General features: G+C 38.4%; 2 protein-coding genes across 4 annotated transcripts in view; one reads left to right on the forward strand and one right to left on the reverse strand.

Moving 5' to 3' along the window:
- Window positions 1-1,349: 1,349 nt before the first annotated feature.
- Window positions 1,350-3,709, forward strand: LOC125138396 (heat shock transcription factor, Y-linked-like). 3 transcript variants are annotated; one of them, XM_047801363.1, is made up of 5 exons: window positions 1,350-1,526; window positions 1,910-2,353; window positions 2,525-2,616; window positions 2,897-3,394; window positions 3,560-3,709. In XM_047801363.1, exons 1-5 carry the CDS (start codon window positions 1,484-1,486, stop codon window positions 3,590-3,592), a joined length of 1,110 nt encoding a protein of 369 aa, XP_047657319.1. In that variant the 5' UTR covers window positions 1,350-1,483; the 3' UTR covers window positions 3,593-3,709. The 3 variants fall into 3 exon arrangements, with proteins under 3 accessions (XP_047657319.1, XP_047657317.1, XP_047657318.1); XM_047801361.1 differs by having other exon boundaries at window positions 1,355-1,526; window positions 2,768-3,394; XM_047801362.1 differs by having other exon boundaries at window positions 1,355-1,526; window positions 2,751-3,394; window positions 3,560-3,707.
- Window positions 3,710-10,843: 7,134 nt separating this feature from the next.
- The window catches only part of vsnl1a (visinin-like 1a), a 24,237-nt gene continuing 16,396 nt past the window's right edge, over window positions 10,844-18,684 (reverse strand). Inside the window, exons 3-4 of the mRNA XM_027153645.2 lie at window positions 16,420-16,635; window positions 10,844-11,375 (exon numbers count right to left, since the gene is read on the reverse strand). Coding sequence (XP_027009446.1) covers window positions 11,178-11,375; window positions 16,420-16,635 — 414 coding nt within the window. The 3' untranslated portion in view covers window positions 10,844-11,177. The remainder of the gene's footprint in view (window positions 11,376-16,419; window positions 16,636-18,684) is intronic.

Below are 18,684 nucleotides of genomic sequence, written 5' to 3' on the forward strand. Positions count from 1 at the left end.
TTATTTTTTGACTGTGTGTCGTGACACGGTCACGCTTGTGCTTGTGTGGTGCTGTTTTTACTGTTTGCGTGTTTTTCCCCATTTTAACTGTGGAGTTTAGCATTTTAGATCTGTGCTTGAAATTGTCAGGTAATTTATTTCGTAATGTTTTCTTTCTTAGATAATCTCCAATGCACTGTGATCTTACATCTTACCTGCAATATACTGTAACTTCTCTGTACTAATATTGTAAGGACTGATGGATTTTGTCCAATAAAAATGTGGAAAAATATAATTGTGTATTGTCTTACGTTTTCTGAATGCTTTTAACAGTCAATAGACATTTAACATGTTTCTGGCCCCTTAAAACATTTATTTACCTTAAGCACTGCATAGTGGGAAAACAGAACAGGAAAAAAACTTCTGGCAGAGGAACAAGGTAAGCATGTGCTCTTAGATTTTTATTTATTTATTTAAAATTAAATGTACAAAGCATGTGTGCAGCACAATACAATGTTTATTTTAGCGGCACAAACGAACGCCACCGGTTTGGAGAGATTTGGACTGCACGGGGTGGAGAGTGACGTCACAGCTCTAAATTGTTTTTGTTATTTCTAAGAAGGAGAAATATACTTGACGTTCATTTCAAATCGAGCACAAACGAATGACACCAGTTTTGTGTGATTTAGACGAACTGGGGTGGAGAGTGACGTCAGAGTTCCCGAAAATATTTTGGTTATATCTCAGGAAGGAAAACATATACAGTGTTTGTTTTAATGGCACAAATCGAGCATAAACGAACTAAGCCGATTTTGTGCGATGTGGGGTGGAAAGTGACGTCACACGGTTAAAAAATTATGTTTAATATCTCAAACACCAAACCAGCACAAACGTTCGACTTGCCGGTTGTAAATTTGCTTTAAGACCGACCTTTTTGTTTTTGAACTCTTCAAACAACTGATACAAAAGCAATAAAATAATATTAACGGGTTCGGGCACCATAATACATCTAAAATAAGCATCACAATGAGGTTTGCAATGTTGCGCCCGAAGGCACGGGATGAAGACCCAGTCAGTGACGTCACGAAATGCTAATTTGTTTAGTCATACCTACGTAACCACCGTCACCAAAATTGTGCTTTTTTTTACATTCAAACTTGAAAAAAAAAAAATCTACCTACTGTTACTGCAAACCAACATATTTTTAAGGATGGCCTTATCACAAAATCGTCTGTCTGAAATGTCAAAACTAAATATTCTCGAAAACAAAATCTTCTTCACTATGTTTACTAACAATTTACTACACAGCATGAAATCACTTTATGATTGTCGCAGTCTCTTGCTTCACTCTGATTGGACAGATCCAAGCGCGCACTTATTCAGTATTTCGGAATGACGTCATCAATATTCTGCTCGTCCACCTGTTTACATTTAAGTTTAAACTCCAGGAGTCCGCGAGTTTCTGTATAAACGCTTTACACGGATCTTACAAACGCTTCTGAAAATGAGCGGAAACGTCGATTCAACATTAGAAGCCGAGATATCAGGTATTTGTATATGATGTAGTCAGATATCAGAAATAATCCGATCGTCTTTCTTTTGTTTTTTATTTTATTTTCCACTCAGCAGCCGAGAAAACTCAGGAGAGCTGCTGCTAGCTTGTTGATGATGATAATTTTTGAGTTCTTACTGTTTCTTTCTTTCTTTCTTTCTTTCTTTCTTTCTTTCTTTCTTTCTTTCTTTCTTTCTTTCTTTCTTTCTTTTACAAATCATTTGTTAATGAAGATGGATGAATATGTTAGATCGCCGCCCTGCTAACTAGTTAGCGCTAGAGATCAACTGCCACAATCTAGTTAGCAATTGTCTAGCTGTATAAACATCTATAGTTCAATAACACTGAGCTCCTATCTGTTGTTTACAAATCATTTAGCTGGGATGGAAGTCCGGATCAACCGAAGAAACTTTCCCATCAACTTGTGGAATTTGGTGAATGATCCTCGGATTTGTTCAATCTGCTGGGATGACAGTGGGGAAGGAATCCTGATCTGTCCAGAGTCCTTCAAAGCTGAAGTGCTGTCTAAAGCCAACAAGGAGAAGATCTTCAGAACTACTAATTTCATCAGTTTTGTTCGTCAGCTAAACCTGTATGGCTTCAGAAAAGTTTGCCCAGATTATAAGATCTCGTTGAAGCAAGTCGGCTTCATACAGCACTTTTACAACCCGAACTTCAAACGGGCAAACCCGGAGCTTCTGGCAAAGCTACAGAGACTCACACCTTCCAACAGGGCCAAGCTTACCACTGGGCAAGATGTCTCCAACCACCCAAGTACTTTTCATCCAGTGCTGAATTCACCCGACATCTCTGCTGTGGTCGGTCAGTAGATGTTCAGAACAAACTATAATTTATTCTTTCGTTTATATATTTAGGAGCTGCATTGTATTGTAATATTGTTTCAGAATAACATATTAGTAACATCTGGTTAACATGTTACTCAACACTGAGCCATTTGTCAGCCTTTATTGTTTTGTGTTCGTTTTGTTGCAGAGAACCATAGCTGTATCCCAGGAGCTTTGGATCCCAACATGCCCTGCTCCCAACAAGAAGTTGCCTCCTCTGCTCATTGTGGCTATTATCCTGTGAGAGCTGAGAAACTTTTTTATTTTACATATTAATCAAAAGGAATTGTCAGTGCAATTATTTTAGCCTGTGTAACTACAATAAGGTTTGGTAGGAATGTAAACTTTAAACCTTAATGTGTGCTCTAACACAGAACCACTTATTGTCCAGGACTCATTTAGCCACCTCCAGTACACTGGCCAGGATCCAAACTGTGAATCAGCTGATGTCCAGGACGACACATTTAGCCACCTTCTGTACACTGGCCAGGATCCAAACTGTGAATCAGCTGATGTCCAGGACGACTCATTTAGCCACCTCCAGTACACTGGCCAGGATCCTAACTGTGAATCAGCTGATGTCCAGGACGACACATTTAGCCACCTCCAGTACACTGGCCAGGATCCTAACTGTGAATCAGCTGATGATCAGGACGACACATTTAGCCACCTCCAGTACACTGGCCAGGATCCAAACTGTGAATCAGCTGATGTCCAGGACGACACATTTAGCCACCTCCAGTACACTGGCCAGGATCCAAACTTGGAATCAGATGATGTCCAGGACGACACATTTAGCCACCTTCTGTACACTGGCCAGGATCCAAACTGTGAATCAGCTGATGTCCAGGACGACACATTTAGCCACCTTCTGTACACTGGCCAGGATCCTAACTGGGAATCAGCTGATGTCCAGGACGACTCATTTAGCCACCTTCTGTACACTGACCAGGATCCAGATCCCAGGAAGAGTCACATGAACCTGGACACTGTATTCAATGCAGAAGATGCAATGCAGGTCAGGTTATACAGAAAGTGTTAAAATACAGTTAATTCAGATTAGATGATCCTCCCTCATTAACACCCCATGTTCTAATAGTCTGTGTGTGTGTGTATATGTGTGTGTGTGTGTGTGTGTGTGTGTGTGTGTGTGTGTGTGTGTGTGTGTTTTCTCTCTATTCAGGCTGCTGATTTCTTCACTCTGCTTGACTTGTGAAGACAGTTAAATATCATTAATTATTGATATTATATTTATTTATATTCATTTTATTTATTATATTTATTTATTTATATTAAATATTTCTAATCATTACGCCATCTCTTGTATTATTCTGAATCATTTCTTTAATAAAAAGACATAAAACATGAATATACCAATAACTCTTGCAGAGGCATTTATTATATCAAATGCAATGTGACATTTGTATGAAATTAAAATTTGTACATCAGTCTAATCATAACTATTGTGACAATAAAGGTGACTTGACTTAAGAATAACTTTAAAAAAAATACATGTATTGATAATTCTTTTTAGATTTAAATATAAATTTAGTGCAACTTTGACAAGTATTATTTTAATGCAAATTTGACTTAGCAATAAATTCTAACCACATCTTAAAGGTGAATGTATGAAACAATGCACAGAAAAGTGCGGCCTGATGCACGAAATGTACTAAATGATTTATTCAACAAAGTAATTTATTTTTTGTAGCTTCTATACACTTATTTGGTAAAAATTTGGAAATAAGTTATGAACAACGTTCTAATATTTAACAAAAGATCTGAAACAAGAATCAATGCAGTAGAATATTGAATCTGCCCAGTTTTGCCTAAGAACTATATATAGGCTGATGGTGGTGTAGAACATGCATGAAGCTTTAAACAGTGCCCTAGAGGTTTAACTTACAGAAACTGGTCAGTCATTACAATGTGCTCTGAGCGGACATCATTTGGATGATATTGAATTTATTTTCCTGCACAAAGAGCAGTAAAAGAGAGACAGTAGTGAATCTTGTAGTTGTAGTTGAGCTCCACACACAGCAGTTCTTCCTTCCTCTGCTGCTCAGTCTAACAGTACACTGTAAAAAGTGATCCGTTGTCCATAGTGACATGATAAGTAACTATTACTTTAAACATTAAATAATAAACACTTGTGCATACAACTTGAATGGTTTGTGAATGTGAACTTAAGACTATACACATCGTCAAGTTAATAATGTGAGTCTGGACAAAATATGTTAAAAGTAGGTAAATGTAGCACAAAAATGTAAGCATTTAAATTTAAAGTATACGTTTTTATTTGTACTTAAAGCTTTAAATTGTATTTATAAACCTTATAGTTTACAGCATGATCGTCTAGGTCGACATCGATCACTTCCATGTGTTAATCCGAATTGTCCATGTTCATTTAAGATATAAAACTCCCTTAGTTCACACTTGAATAGGCACCATGTCCCTGATGATATATACACACCTGGGGAGCACATTTCCTTCTCATGTCAACATTGTGCCTCTGTCACATTTCCGACAGACACTGACTTGTTCACACATCTCACACAGCATCTAAATAATCTTAAAACTGTTGTGTTGTTAACCATGGTGATATTCAGAAAAACATTTATGGCACATTTGCTGTTCAGAAAAGCAGAAAGCATCCTTACAATTGTCAAGATAAGGGATGACTGGAAAAACATCAATGACAAAATAGCCAGAATTTTCTCCTAAAGTCGGCAGGAAATAAAGGACAGTCCACCCATAGAATTTCTTCAGCAAAGATGGCCTAAACTATAATTAATTCTTTCATTTATATATTCATACTTTGTAAGAATGTGTAAGGATTTGTAGGGAAAACATACAAAGAGAAAAAAGTGCCGGCCAGGTACTGTAATGTTGTTGCCTTGAGAGTCATCTGTACTTTTATCATCAACCGTTTGATGTTTGATGCTCTAAACTGAATTGAGTGGCAGTTTCTACAAATTCTCCCACCTTGCGCTTGGAAGCTACACGTAGGTGTGTAAGTATGTTTGTATTATATTATTTGGGATTGTGCTAGTGGCTTATTCCTAATTTATGTGTATGGTAGGCTAGGCTGTGTATACTGGCTGGAATGACTGATGGTGTCGCCGCCTTAGCAGGCCGTTCTGCCTTCTTTCTTTTTCTGCTTTGTTTTGTGTTTTCTTTTCATTTCGTTTCTTTTTTTTTTACTTCATTGTATTGCAGACCGTTTGATTCCCCCAGTTTTTGGGGATTAATCTTTATCCAATTACCAATAGTCCTCTAGTCAAACAGCTGAATCAAAAAGAATCATAAAAAAAAAATTTGGCTTCAATCTTGGATGAGATAAGCAAAGTCCCAACTTTATTTTTTAAGACCAAGATGTGAAGTCATTTGTGCACAAACTATGGAGCCCAGTCCCAAATCCCTGATTAAAAGAGCTCTGAGTTCTTTTCTGCCAATGTCTTCAAATGGTTGCTGATAAAGGTCTGACCATATAGCTGACTGATGCAACAATAATGAAGCCATGACAGTCTCCAGGTGGCCCCATCCACAGCAATCCCATGAGCTCGTGTCAGGGGAGGTTCGTTGGCAGCTGGAGACGGGGGAGGTCCGGGGGGAGTAGGCAGTGGATAGAGAACTTATGCGGTGTATTCATTGGTGGCCGTGGTAAGGTCCTTGATATGCTGCTCATCTTCCCATGGAAGTCTGGAAGAGGTTTCTTAGTAGCGCCTGCAGGTCAAGTGCATTTTCTTACCTGTCCATACCTGGCCAGATGTTACTGTCATGAGTGATGGGAAGGAACCCAAATGCAGGATGCCAGGCAGCACTCAAATGAACAGTTTTAATAGAAATTGAGGATAATCACACAGTCTCAAGCTCAGTCAAGTAGTTAGTCAATAGTCTAGCAAACTCACAGGATGACTCACAGGGTGCTAGGCAAACTGGAAAGACCATCTGGTGAAAAAATATGTTTTGACGGTGTGCTTATATAGCGCAGACTTCTTGAAATGGCCAACGGGCAGGAAGTGAAACTCTGTATCAGAAATAACATCACTGAAAACAGAAGTTCACATTGTAACTTGGAAGTGCAGGAGAATACACTGACATCCAGAGTTTCCCCTGCAGACACTACACTGCTCTCACTACTGCTAACCCTCTCTAGACTAAATACACAGTCCTACTGATACAGTCTTCTCTGTCTGAGTGATAATTAACATACAGTTATCACATGTATAATTACTACCAATGATGGAAGAAGAATTAATCAACATCCTGCAACTAACACACTGAACAAGCTAAATGTTAAGTGTAAATCATCTAGTATTACAAAAATCCAAAGTGGGTTTCCTCCACTTGCTGTCTTTAGGGGAAAAAAGCATTCATCAAAACTATTAAATGCAACAGAGAAGTAAAAAATATAAATGAAATTGCAGGGCAAAATTATCGAAGAGAAAATAAATTGATGTCATTTAAATGTCAACACAGGCAAGAAACTCACAGCAACTTATTTAAAAACAGGTACTACCTCTATAACATGGCAACGGTCTTCTCACTTCAATCATTTATGCTGCAGAATAGACAAAATACAGCGGTGTCCAAAAGTCTATGGCTGCTAAAAAAAAAATGGGAATAGATGAGACCTTTTGTACAAACAAGTTATAATTTTCAGCATCATAGATTTGCTTAAATTTAAATAGTGGCCTAGAAATAGTACCTTAGCTTGAATACTAGCTTAGTGCCTATTTTTGAATATTTAAAATTCTAATACCTACTGTAATAAATAATATTATATTCAAATATATGATCTTAATATTCAATCATTCTCCACTTTGTATAGATCCTGGTTAAGTTCTTGGTTCATGAAGCTTAAACAAATTATTGGTAACACCATATAGTAAGGGTCACATATATTTACAGGAACTTTAATAGAGGGGTCATTCCTTTTAAACTTCAGTAAGTGCGGTGAGGTGTTACGGGTAATTCCTACTGTTTAAAAAATGTTCATATGTAACTGAAATCTATCTGAAATCTTCTGCACATTATCTACTTTCTGCCAATGTCTAATTTCATACCTAAAACCTGTTACGATCATCCCGATCCTACACCAGGTCCTTTTAGGCATGCTTGGTGAACAATTTACAGAAACTGAGCTGAACTGATAAACTGATTGCTTCATGGTCCACTGCCATCAGGTATAAAAAAGTAAATAAAGCAGGTAATAATGAGGTACGGGATGTAAGATTTCAGTGTCATGTAAAGATGATCATATTTCAAGTAAAAAATTATTATATATATTTATATATTATATATATTATTATATATATTTAAGTATATATAACCTACCACAATATATATATATATATATATATATATATATATATATATATATATATATATATATATATATATATATATAACTCTTCATAGACTGATTGAGTTGAATTTCTTGAAGTTTTTAAACAGTGTGTTTACTGCCATCTAGTGGTCAGAATCATAAAGTGCAGAAAGTAGCATACTTCTAGTAGACGCTGCAACATGGTTTGGGGGTTGCAGAGGTTGAGGTGCCTAGAGTGAGGTGCAGGCGTCCAGTCTCTAAATGACAAAGTACTGAACAAGCACGCGTCCTTAATGTGACATTTGTAGCGCATGCAGACACACACACACACACACACACACACACACACACACACACACACACACACACACACACACACACTCACTCACTCTCTCTCTCTCTCTCTCTCTCTCTCTATATATATATATATATATATATATATATATATATATATATATATATATATATATATATATATATATATAATAAAATATTATATAATAAATAAGACTAGATTTGTAAAGTTTGTTGCGACAAACTTTGATGTTGGCTTTGACGATGCAAGTATTTGCAAAGGCCAGTGCTTTTTGGAGGCGAGTGGACATAAGGGTCAGTATTACTTTTGGAAGCAAGTAGACAGAAAGCTAGGGTGCCAAAACATTTGGAGGTAAGTGGAGACGAGCATGTGACATCATCCGAATACTCTTGAGGAAGTTCTCCTCATTGTGCTGAATGTTTTGATATGTCACTAGTCCATGTTGTGCTAATTTTTCATTTTCACGTGACGTCATCAGAATACCAGTGAGGAAGTTCCCCTCATTGTTCTGAGTGTTTTGATATGTCACAAGTCCATGTTGTAAAAGTTTTTTGATTTTGCATATTTGGTGGGGGGGGGCTGCGGGACAACCGGAAGGCCAGTCGGTACACCAATATAAACCTTTGTTCAGAGTGTCACCCTAAAAGAGCTGGCCCAGTTTGGTGTAGAGAGTTCCAAAGCTTGCCGAGTTATAAACCTCCAAAGTTTATAATGGGAGTCTATGGGGAAAAAGGCCAATCTGAGACCCGGTACAATAAGTACCGGTACTCTGATCGCTTAGAGAAGTAATAGCAACAAACTTCAGACCAGGATCTACAACATATCCGAATTTAGTTCATGTAGCTCGAAAGCTCTAGGAGGAGTTACTCTTGATAAATTTTTGTCTAAGTTTAAATAGGAAAACAGAACGTTGTCTTCTACAAAGAAAACATAAATATATTATATGTATAATATAATCAAATGTTTGAGATAGAGCTATGGATTCTGAATATGTACTGACTCGCCAAACCACGAATTTCCATATCCAATGCTCACAATGAATTGCTCACAAATCCTCTAGCATTAATTTTCAAATCATCAGACTCTCATATTGAAGGGAAAAAAGGCCCATATAGTATTTTATTAGTTTAAATCACAACACAAGGAGTAGTGCAGCTATGGTACTGTATAAGGGGCACATACTGTACTGTATACATGCAACATTTACAAAATAATCTCCAAAATTAAAAAAGCCATTGCACAAATTTGGTGGCAGGTGAGTCTGTAAACATTATGTGTCAAACAGTATGTGTAAAGCTTTAATTAATCACATAAATAGTGTTCACATCAGATGAAGCTTGTTCGACATTCTGAGCTGAATAGACAATGCAGACAAGGAAAATGTTCTAAATTGTCACTGACATTTTACTTTTTATTTATTTATTTTTGTTTGTTTTCCTAAACCCTCATACTTTTGTTATATGCAAGATTAAAAAAACAGAAACATTTAAAAACCTTTCTGGGTCGACAATAAAACACCATATTTTGAGCAAAAATGCACCGTTATACTGTAATATTCTCTCATAGTGTCTGTCAGGTTGAATGTGACAGGAACAACATCTGAAAAGCTCTGTAAGAGAGCAGCATGTCTAATCCGTATGCAAAGTGATATGCAGTGTATATGGCAAAATATTCAGTTTGAGGGCCTTCCGATTATAAAAATAAAACCATACTGCACATAAGAGTAATTTATGCTTTTTTTTCACAAGCAGTGTAATCGTACCATTAGACTATACATATTTTATATAGTATACATATGTTTTAGATACTGTATAATCTTTAATCTGTATTTTTTTTCTTTTAGCCATGTTCATTTGATGCACAGTGAAATATAGTACAGACCAAAACTTTTGGACACCTTCCTTTTCAACAGGACAATGACCCCAAACACACCTCCAGGCTGTGTAAGGGCTATGTGACCATGAAGGAGAGTGATGGGGTGCTGCACCAGATGACCTGGCCTCCACAGTCACCGGACCTGAACCCGATCGAGACGGTTTGGGGTGAGCTGGACCTCAGAGTGAAGGCAAAAGGGCCAACAAGTGCTAAGCATCTCTGGGAACTCCTTCAAGACTGTCGGAAGACCATTTCAGGTGACGACCTCTTGAAGCTCATCAACAGAATGCCAAGAGCGTGCAAAGCAGTAATCAAAGCAAAAGGTGGCGACTTTGAAGAACCTAGAATATGACGTATTTTCAGTCGTTTCACACTTTTTTGTTACGTACGTATATAATTCCACACGTGTTCATTCATAGTTTTGACGCCTTCAGTGTGAATCTACAATGTTCATAGTCATGAAAATAAAGAAAATTCTGAATGAGAAGTAGGTGTCCAAACTTTTGCTCTGTACTGTAAAGACTGTACAGGTTGTGAATAATCATCTGAGTGCCGATAAGTTCAAACTGATGAGTAATTTATAAAATATATCCCTCGTATCATAAGACTTTGCATATCATAGTAAACAGACCTTCCTAATATTTCAGTTATACAGATGCACAGTTTCACTTTTCTGTATGAATATATATGGAAATGTTTGCTCAGACGATATATATATATATATATAAATGGAAAATCTGAAATAGTTTCTGTTATCAGTGTGACCTGGTTTTGTTTGATATTAAACGGTATTATGATACACTTAGCTTGCATTGGTAATGCTGTACAATAAATAGATTAATTATTTCAGTACATCAGTAATGCTAAATTTCCAAGTGAATAAGACTTTATGGAACGTATGTTCTCCCACTTCACATACTGGCAGTTTATTTGAACTATATGTATGTATTATATCTTTCTGAACTATGTGTGTGTGTGTGTGTGTGTGTGTGTGTGTGTGTGTGTGTGAGTGTGTGTGTGTGTGTGTGTCTGTCCTTCTGTCTGTCTGTGAGAGCCTCAACTGTGCATGTATCTGTGTGAGGAGGTGTGTGCTTCTGTCCGTGCATGTCTAAAATTGGTTTGCAAAGAACATTCTCATTCACACAAGTGTTTCAAACACAGGAAGCAGATCTATTGAAAGGTAGTCCAAGCTATTTTTTTTTTCAGTGGTTAATAGCTGAAAACTGAATGGAACATTGATCTTCGGTGCAGTCTGTGGTGTTCGCTCGGATGCCACTCTTATTTTTGCAGATCACACTGCAGCAGTAATACGATGGATGGGTCGCTCTTTGCTGCCTCTTTAAACTCCTCCAAAGAGATCTGGTCATCGTTGTTCTTATCCATCTTGCTGAAGATTTTGTCGACCCGTTGCTCAGGGGTAAGGCTATCCTCATTCATCTTCATCATGATCACAGTGCCCACCATTTTGTAGATCGCCTGTTGAGGGAGAGGAGATTGAGTCTCTGATATACAGGACTTTTATTATCTAAAAGCAGTGATTCAGCATGTTTTCTGACAAGTGCAATATCACAGCTGTTCATTTCCTAACACCTCAACCTCAACATTTACTCTCCCAGCATGTCTACTGTACCTCACACCGACATTATATCATTCATTCATTCATCTTCTACCGCTTATCCGAACTTTTCGGGTCACGGGGAGCCTGTGCCTATTCAGGCGTCATCAGGCATCGAGGCAGGATACACCCTGGACGGAGTGCCAACCCATCACAGGGCACACACACTCTCATTCACACACACACACACACACACACACACACACACACACACACACACACACACACATACTACGGACAATTTTCCAGAGATGCCAATCAACCTACCATGCATATCTTTGGACCGGGGGAGGAAACCGGAGTACCCGGAGGAAATCCCCGAGGCACGGGGAGAACATGCAAACTCCACACACACAAGGTGGAGGCGGGAATGGAACCCCCAACCCTGGAGGCGTGAGGCGAACGTGCTAACCACTAAGCCACCGTGTCCCCCGGTGATGGACCAAATGTTGACAAAAAACTCTGTTCTGTCTCTTAGATGGCTGGAATGTATGGTGATATTAATATTCTATATAAAGTGACACCTTACTGAACTTTACTCATGAATGCATGAATGTCAGTGTAATTCCATTGTACAACATAACTTTTTTGTTCCTGAGTAGTACTGTAAGTATTGTCTCCTGATTGCTTATACTGCAAAAGAATAAAAAATAAAAATAAAATAAACAGATTTCACGCACAAAATTGAAGTGGAAAAACACACTACAGGCTGATCCAAAGTCAAAAAAACAAGTCAAAATGAGGCTCAGTAGTGTGTGTGGCCTCCACGTGCCTGTATGACCTCCCTACAACACCTGGGCATGCTCCTGATGAGGAGGCGGATGGTCTCCTGAGGGATGTCCTCCCAGACCTGGACTAAAGAATCCACCAACTCCTGGACAGTCTGTGGTGCAACATGGCGTTGGTGGATGGAGCGAGACATGATGTTCCAGATGTGCTCAATTGGATTCAGGTCTGGGGAATGGGTGGGGCAGTCCATAGCATCAATGCCTTCATCTTGCAGGAACTGCTGACACACTCCAGACACATGAGGTCTAGCATTGTCTTGCATTAGGAGGAACCCAGGGCCAACCGCACTGGCATATGGTCTCACAAGGGGTCTGAGGATCTCATCTCAGTACCTAATGGCAGTCAGGCTACCTCTTGCGAGCACATGGAGGGCTGTGCGGTCATCGCTAAATACTTCCAAGCCGTTCATCTGTTTTGCCTTTTTTGCCTTTTGTTGTATGACTTTGCTTTGTGTATTACTAGATTTATCAGGTATTTTTTACCTTGCCCTTGTCGATTTGGATTATTTTCTGTCTGTGGATTTATTAAAATGGTTACCGTCTGCATGTGGATCTTTACGCCTGTGTATTAAACATAATTCAAAAGTGAAGCTACTCTGCTAATGTGTAAGTTGGAGATATGTATTCGACACTAAGTTAAACGTGGAACTACCACAGCGAAATTATCTATCAAAGCTTTTATCTAACCGACAGGCTCACAGAAAATAGGAGAGCATAAAGAATCCAGCCAGGGCCTGTTTCTCTAATCGTGACTGCACTTCTGCCATCAACACAACCAGCTGGTGTGTCCCTCACACCTTTTTGAAATTGGAGCACTCTGTTTTGTGTTGGTCAACATTATATTTTAAGTAAATGTGTTTTTTCAGAAGGGATGACATCACATGAACTGTTGGATTGAAGTGTGATCACACCCCGTTTACAGCTCTGGGTCTAGCTCTGAGCCGGCACACTTCCTTTCTTATCTGAATGAACAAACCCAGTTATCTACCACACTTGCACTGCAAGTGCTTGGAAGGCAACCTGGAAAATATCTGTACTTATTGCTCCAGCAGTTTTGGGCATTATCTCAATTAAGAACCAGGAACTACTGTGTGCAGTGTTACACACTTCATGGTCATATATGAGCTGCTTGCATGGATTTCTGCACAGAGCTTCACCAGACTGTACGACTAATGAGTTTACACATTACAAACTGTCTGCACTTGCTCTTAATCGTGTTTTAGTCTTGTTTTATTGTTGGAACTTTGTGTGTTGTGATTATTGTTTTGTGTACTTAATTTGTTTTTATGTTGTCTATTTGTCTATTGTGGGCTGCTACCTTGGCCAGGGCTCACTTGTAAATGAGATATTTATCTCAATGTGATTTTATCCCTGGTTAAATAAAGATATTATTTAGAATATAATATATATATATATATATATATATATATTAGGGATGCAACAATACAGTTAGCCCACGGTTCAATACATACCTCGGTTTTTAACCACGGTTTTCGGTTTGGTTCGGTTCTGATGGCTTAACACATAAAAGTGTTTTTTGTTATTCTATGCTTAGGCAATAGGAACATTTAAGAGGTTAGGAATAAATAAATAAAGATGATTTATTGTGATACTCCTTTATTTTACTTAAAAGCAAAGAAAAGTCCACTGGTTCCTAGTGTTTTGTATAATATAAACATTTTTTATTTTAAAATTAACACTGACATCTCACAGCTGCTGGTAGCCCAAGTACAAACTGGGAAACACATAAATTCCTAAATTTTGAAAATAAACATACATGTGAAGTTAGTAAACATAAATTGACCCTTTTCAAATAAACATGCTTAAATAAATAAACCATCTTAATTAAACTTAACAGTACTGGAGTACTGTTAAGTTTAATTAAGATGGTTTATTTATTTAATACTGTTGCATGTCTTTTCATAGAGGTCGGGAATTATCTCGATGCTGAAAAAAGTGCGAGTTTTTATAAGATGACAAAAGCCCGCATTTCCAATCACCGAAAACGGCTGCAAATCTTTGGCAATGAACACCAACACTGCCTTTGTTATTTTCATCAGTGTTGTATAAAGTATTAGAAAGCAAAGATCAACTCTGGTAATAAGAATAGTGACATTTCACTGCTTTTGGTTGCCGCCGTTATAGATACCTGTAAATGCCTCCAGCTCTGACCGCACGTGCACGTTGCACGTACCTGTGCGTCTCCGTACAGCGTGCGGAGCTGCGTAATACAATCTAGGAGCAGTGATTCGCCAAACCTCCCTTATTGCAGTCGCTCACATTTATTCTGATTTTATTTTGTAGTAAAAAATAACAAAGATGCTTAGGGGAAATATAACGGAGTAAAAGTTTACATTTTATCTAGGAAATGTAGTGGAGTAAAAGTGAAAGTTGACATAAATTTAAATAGCGAAGTAAAGTACAGATACGTGAAATTAGTACTTAAGTACAGTAACAAAGTATTTTTACTACGTTACGTTACAAGACTGATTTTCATGTGTCTCTCGGAACCAGTTGGGTGTGTATGCTGGAAGGATTCAGCGAGGGACTGTTGTTTTTTGGAGGACTTTATTACCTGCTCTGCTATCCTGCATTCAGACATTGATATTGCTGGGTGATGGCGCCGCGGATGTGCAATCATATTGGAAGTGTTTCCGTTTGAGTAGGCTACACGTGTAAAACAATGCTTGCAGACAGTCATTTTTTTTGTTTACCGTTTTTTCTTCCTCTGCGTTATACTCAACAGCAAAACCGAAATGTCTCCACACCACGGATTTAAAAGACGCCGGCGCCTCCTCGTACTGTAGCCTCGCTTCACCACCGCTCGCCATGTTAAAGTGTGGAATGAAGGTTTAACGCCCCCTAACTTTAGAGCATTGTGATTGAACATTTACTCACGGGGAGGAGTTTCCTCATCTCAGCTCGTAGACATACAGGCACACACAAACAGTCAATTCGGAGAGAATGAAAAGCACATAAATTATTTAAACGTAAAACCGAAAAAACCGCAATTCACAAGCACGTATTGAACCGTGGATGTCGTACCGAACGGTTCAATATTATATTGAGAATTGTGGCATCCCTAATATATATATATATATGTATTAAATATCAATGAACATATCAGCAACTGACAATTTCCATAATTACATTTTGTCACATAAACAAATAGCAATTTAAAGCAAAATCATTAAATTCAAAATGAAGCTCAATGTTCAGATTTATTAGAACGGTAAAAGAAAAAGCAAAAAAATCAGAATTTATCTACGTCTACAGAGTGAAAACATATATGCACTAATGGTTGTCTTTTTTATTGTTTGTCAATTTGTAGAGGTAACACATTCTGGTTTATGTATGTCTTCTGCCTTGTGATCATAGTTCATGTTTTGGTATCTGAGGTTTACGTTTTCTGTATCATTCATGTTTTATTTAATATAACCTGCACTTAAGTGAAAGTGACGTGACATACGGCTAAGTACGGTGACCCAGACTCAGAATTTGTTCTCTGCATTTAACCCATCCAAAGTGCACACACACAAACACACACACACACACACACACACACACACACACACACACACACACACACACACACACACAGTGAACACACACCCGGAGCAGTGGGCAGCCATTTATGCTGCGGTGCCCGGGGAGCAGTTGGGGGGGTTCGGTATCTTGCTCAAGGGCACCTCAGTCGTGGTATCGCCGGCCCGAGACTCGAACCCACAACCTTAGGGTTAGGAGTCAGACTCTCTAACCATTAGGCCAGGACTTCCCACCCATTTATTTATTTATTTATTTATTTAAGTTATTTTCTTTCTTTTTCTTTCTCTTTCTTGTATCCAGCCTCTCCTCTACAAGTTTCAGACAGTAAGCTAGGCCTAACACGGATTTTTTTTTTTTCACTGTACAAGAAGCCATGAGGGCAGTTTGGTAAAAGAACCACCTGATGTGGGAGGAACAGAAAGCATCAGTCCACCTCCTTTCCCTGCAGATGATACCTCTCCTCCTCCTCCCTGCAAATATTTTACCCCCAAGTCTCTTCCCATTCTGATTCCATGGAGGGTGCACAAACTTATGGCCAATTACTGCATGTTAGTGTGAGATACGTACATACCTCAATAATCTCCAGCATCTCCACTCGTGTGATCTTGCCGTCTCCATCCAGGTCGTACATGTTGAAGGCCCAGTTGAGTTTTTGTTCGAAACTGCCTCGGGATGTAATGGACAGAGCACAGATAAACTCTCTGAAGTCGATGGTGCCGTCTCCGTTTTTGTCGAAGGTCCGAAAGGCATGTTGGGCAAACTTAGATGCATCACCATAAGGAAAAAACTGAAAGAAATGTGAAAAGGAATACGGATTGTAAAACAAAAGCAACAGAGCACCAGCACTAGGCTTTAAACAACTATCTGTACAATGTGGTTTGGTAACAAATTACCAGTGGTTAAGATGTAATTATATAGAATTAATTATGCTGTGCTCTGTGTGAGGGTGTGTGTGTGTGTGAGTGCCTGTGTATGTGTATTTGCTCGCTACATCATCACTTCAGTGCGTCTTTGGCAGCCTCACTGCAGGAGTGGGCTGCAATGCGGACCAGCACTCAGAAGACTGAGTAGCAGCAACACAGCAACACAGCTCATCACTCCTTCCTTTATGGGGTGGGTGGATAGATGATAAGTCTCTTAATCACTTCAGACAGAAATGACCTCCACCCATTTCTAGTGCATACAGTACACTGCCTCTGCATTTAAAACTCTGAATTAAAACCAGTCTACTAATTTCAAAATGTGATGATACGTCATAGTATCATGAAATTTAATGACAGTTAAAGTAATTATTTAACTGGGTCGCTGAATTATTGGTATGTCTTGTTAAAAACAATATTTCTGTATTCTTCATGATCTCGATTAGATGAGCTTGAGAATGTTTGGATGCGTTGACATAAATCACAGAAGGCTTCTTTGCTTCAAAGCAAATTCTACTGCATCTCATCTTTTGCAGTAATTACAGAAAACTATAATGATGTAATTAGACATTGTGGACACGGTGGCAGATGCTACGTTCAAGTCAGGAAATTTGACAATAGAATGTCACAGAATGGCGAGAGTACGGGGACGGAGGGAGACGATGTACGTCAAGGCAACTCATGATTGTTGATGTTCATTCCTAAAGAAAAAGACATTAGTGGTTATTATTTAAATAATTTAACATGTCACTGTAATCTGAATTGTGTACAAATGTATATCTTTATTGAATCTTTCAATGTACAAATGTTCAATCTTTAATCTTTGAATTTGTACGTATGTTGTAGTTGTGTCGCACCAAACTGAAACTATATTCCACATCTTGAATTATTATTATTATTATTATTATTATTATTATTATTATTATTATTATTATTTACAACCTATAATAGATTTCAGGCCTTCGAATTCAGATTAAAATGTTCTAAAAATGTTTTGAAATGTTTAATGTGAACTGGGGGGGGGGGGGGCACGGTGACTTAGTGGTTAGCATGTTTGCCTCACACCTCCAGGGTTGGGGGTTCGATTCCCACCTCCGCCTTGTGTGTGTGGAGTTTGCATGTTCTCCCCGTGCCTCGGGGGTTTCCTCCGGGTACTCCGGTTTCCTCCCCCGGTCCAAAGACATGCATGGTAGGTTGATTGGCATCTCTGGAAAATTGTCCTTAGTGTGTGAGTGTGTGTGTGTGCCCTGTGATGGGTTGGCACTCCGTCCAGGGTGTATCCTGCCTCGATGCCCGATGACGCCTGAGATAGGCACAGGCTCCCTGTGACCTGAGAAGCTTGATGAATGAATGAATGAATGAATGAATATTCCATTCGTAATCTTGCTCTCCACAAATATTCACCACTAGTGGTCAAAATGTTAAAGGCCTCCCATCTCCAAAGGCCTTGACTCCATAACATTTTAAGACATTTTAAGGATTGTTTGAAATAGTCCCTGAGTAAATATATTTGCTGTAAACCCAATGTGCCTAAAAAATATTATTAATATCACACGAAGGACATCCTAGGTTTAGCATGTGTAGGAATTCAAATAATCTGAAGCATCTTTTGTTCGTTGCGTAATGCTTAAAGAGGAGGAAATTCTCTAACAATAAACTATCACTAGCATAAAGTTGACTCTAAATCACATTTATAGTCTAAATCGAGTAAGATCAAATATTTTAATTACCAACTATTAACCGATCCGTTTTGGCCAGAACCAGTTATAAAATTATATTAGTTCAATTATCAGAAATATCTTCGTCTTTTCTTCTAATGGTGACTTTTCATTACAACATTGTCAGAATGTGAAGTTCTTATGCTTCAATCACAGGCGTAATTGTTTTATACAGAAACATTTAGTTCATCCACGTCA

The sequence above is a fragment of the Tachysurus fulvidraco genome, chromosome 16 (assembly GCF_022655615.1).
Source record: "Tachysurus fulvidraco isolate hzauxx_2018 chromosome 16, HZAU_PFXX_2.0, whole genome shotgun sequence".
NCBI classification, from domain to species: Eukaryota; Metazoa; Chordata; class Actinopteri; order Siluriformes; family Bagridae; genus Tachysurus; species Tachysurus fulvidraco.

Excerpts from the sequence above, each read along its gene's own strand:
- LOC125138396 (XM_047801361.1), top strand. The coding sequence starts at position 1,484 with ATGAGCGGAAACGTCGATTCAACATTAGAAGCCGAGATATCAG. Across the intron at positions 1,527-1,909 it reads ATTAGAAGCCGAGATATCAG|CTGGGATGGAAGTCCGGATC; the intron begins GTATTTGTATAT and ends CAAATCATTTAG. Across the intron at positions 2,354-2,524 it reads CGACATCTCTGCTGTGGTCG|AGAACCATAGCTGTATCCCA; the intron begins GTCAGTAGATGT and ends GTTTTGTTGCAG.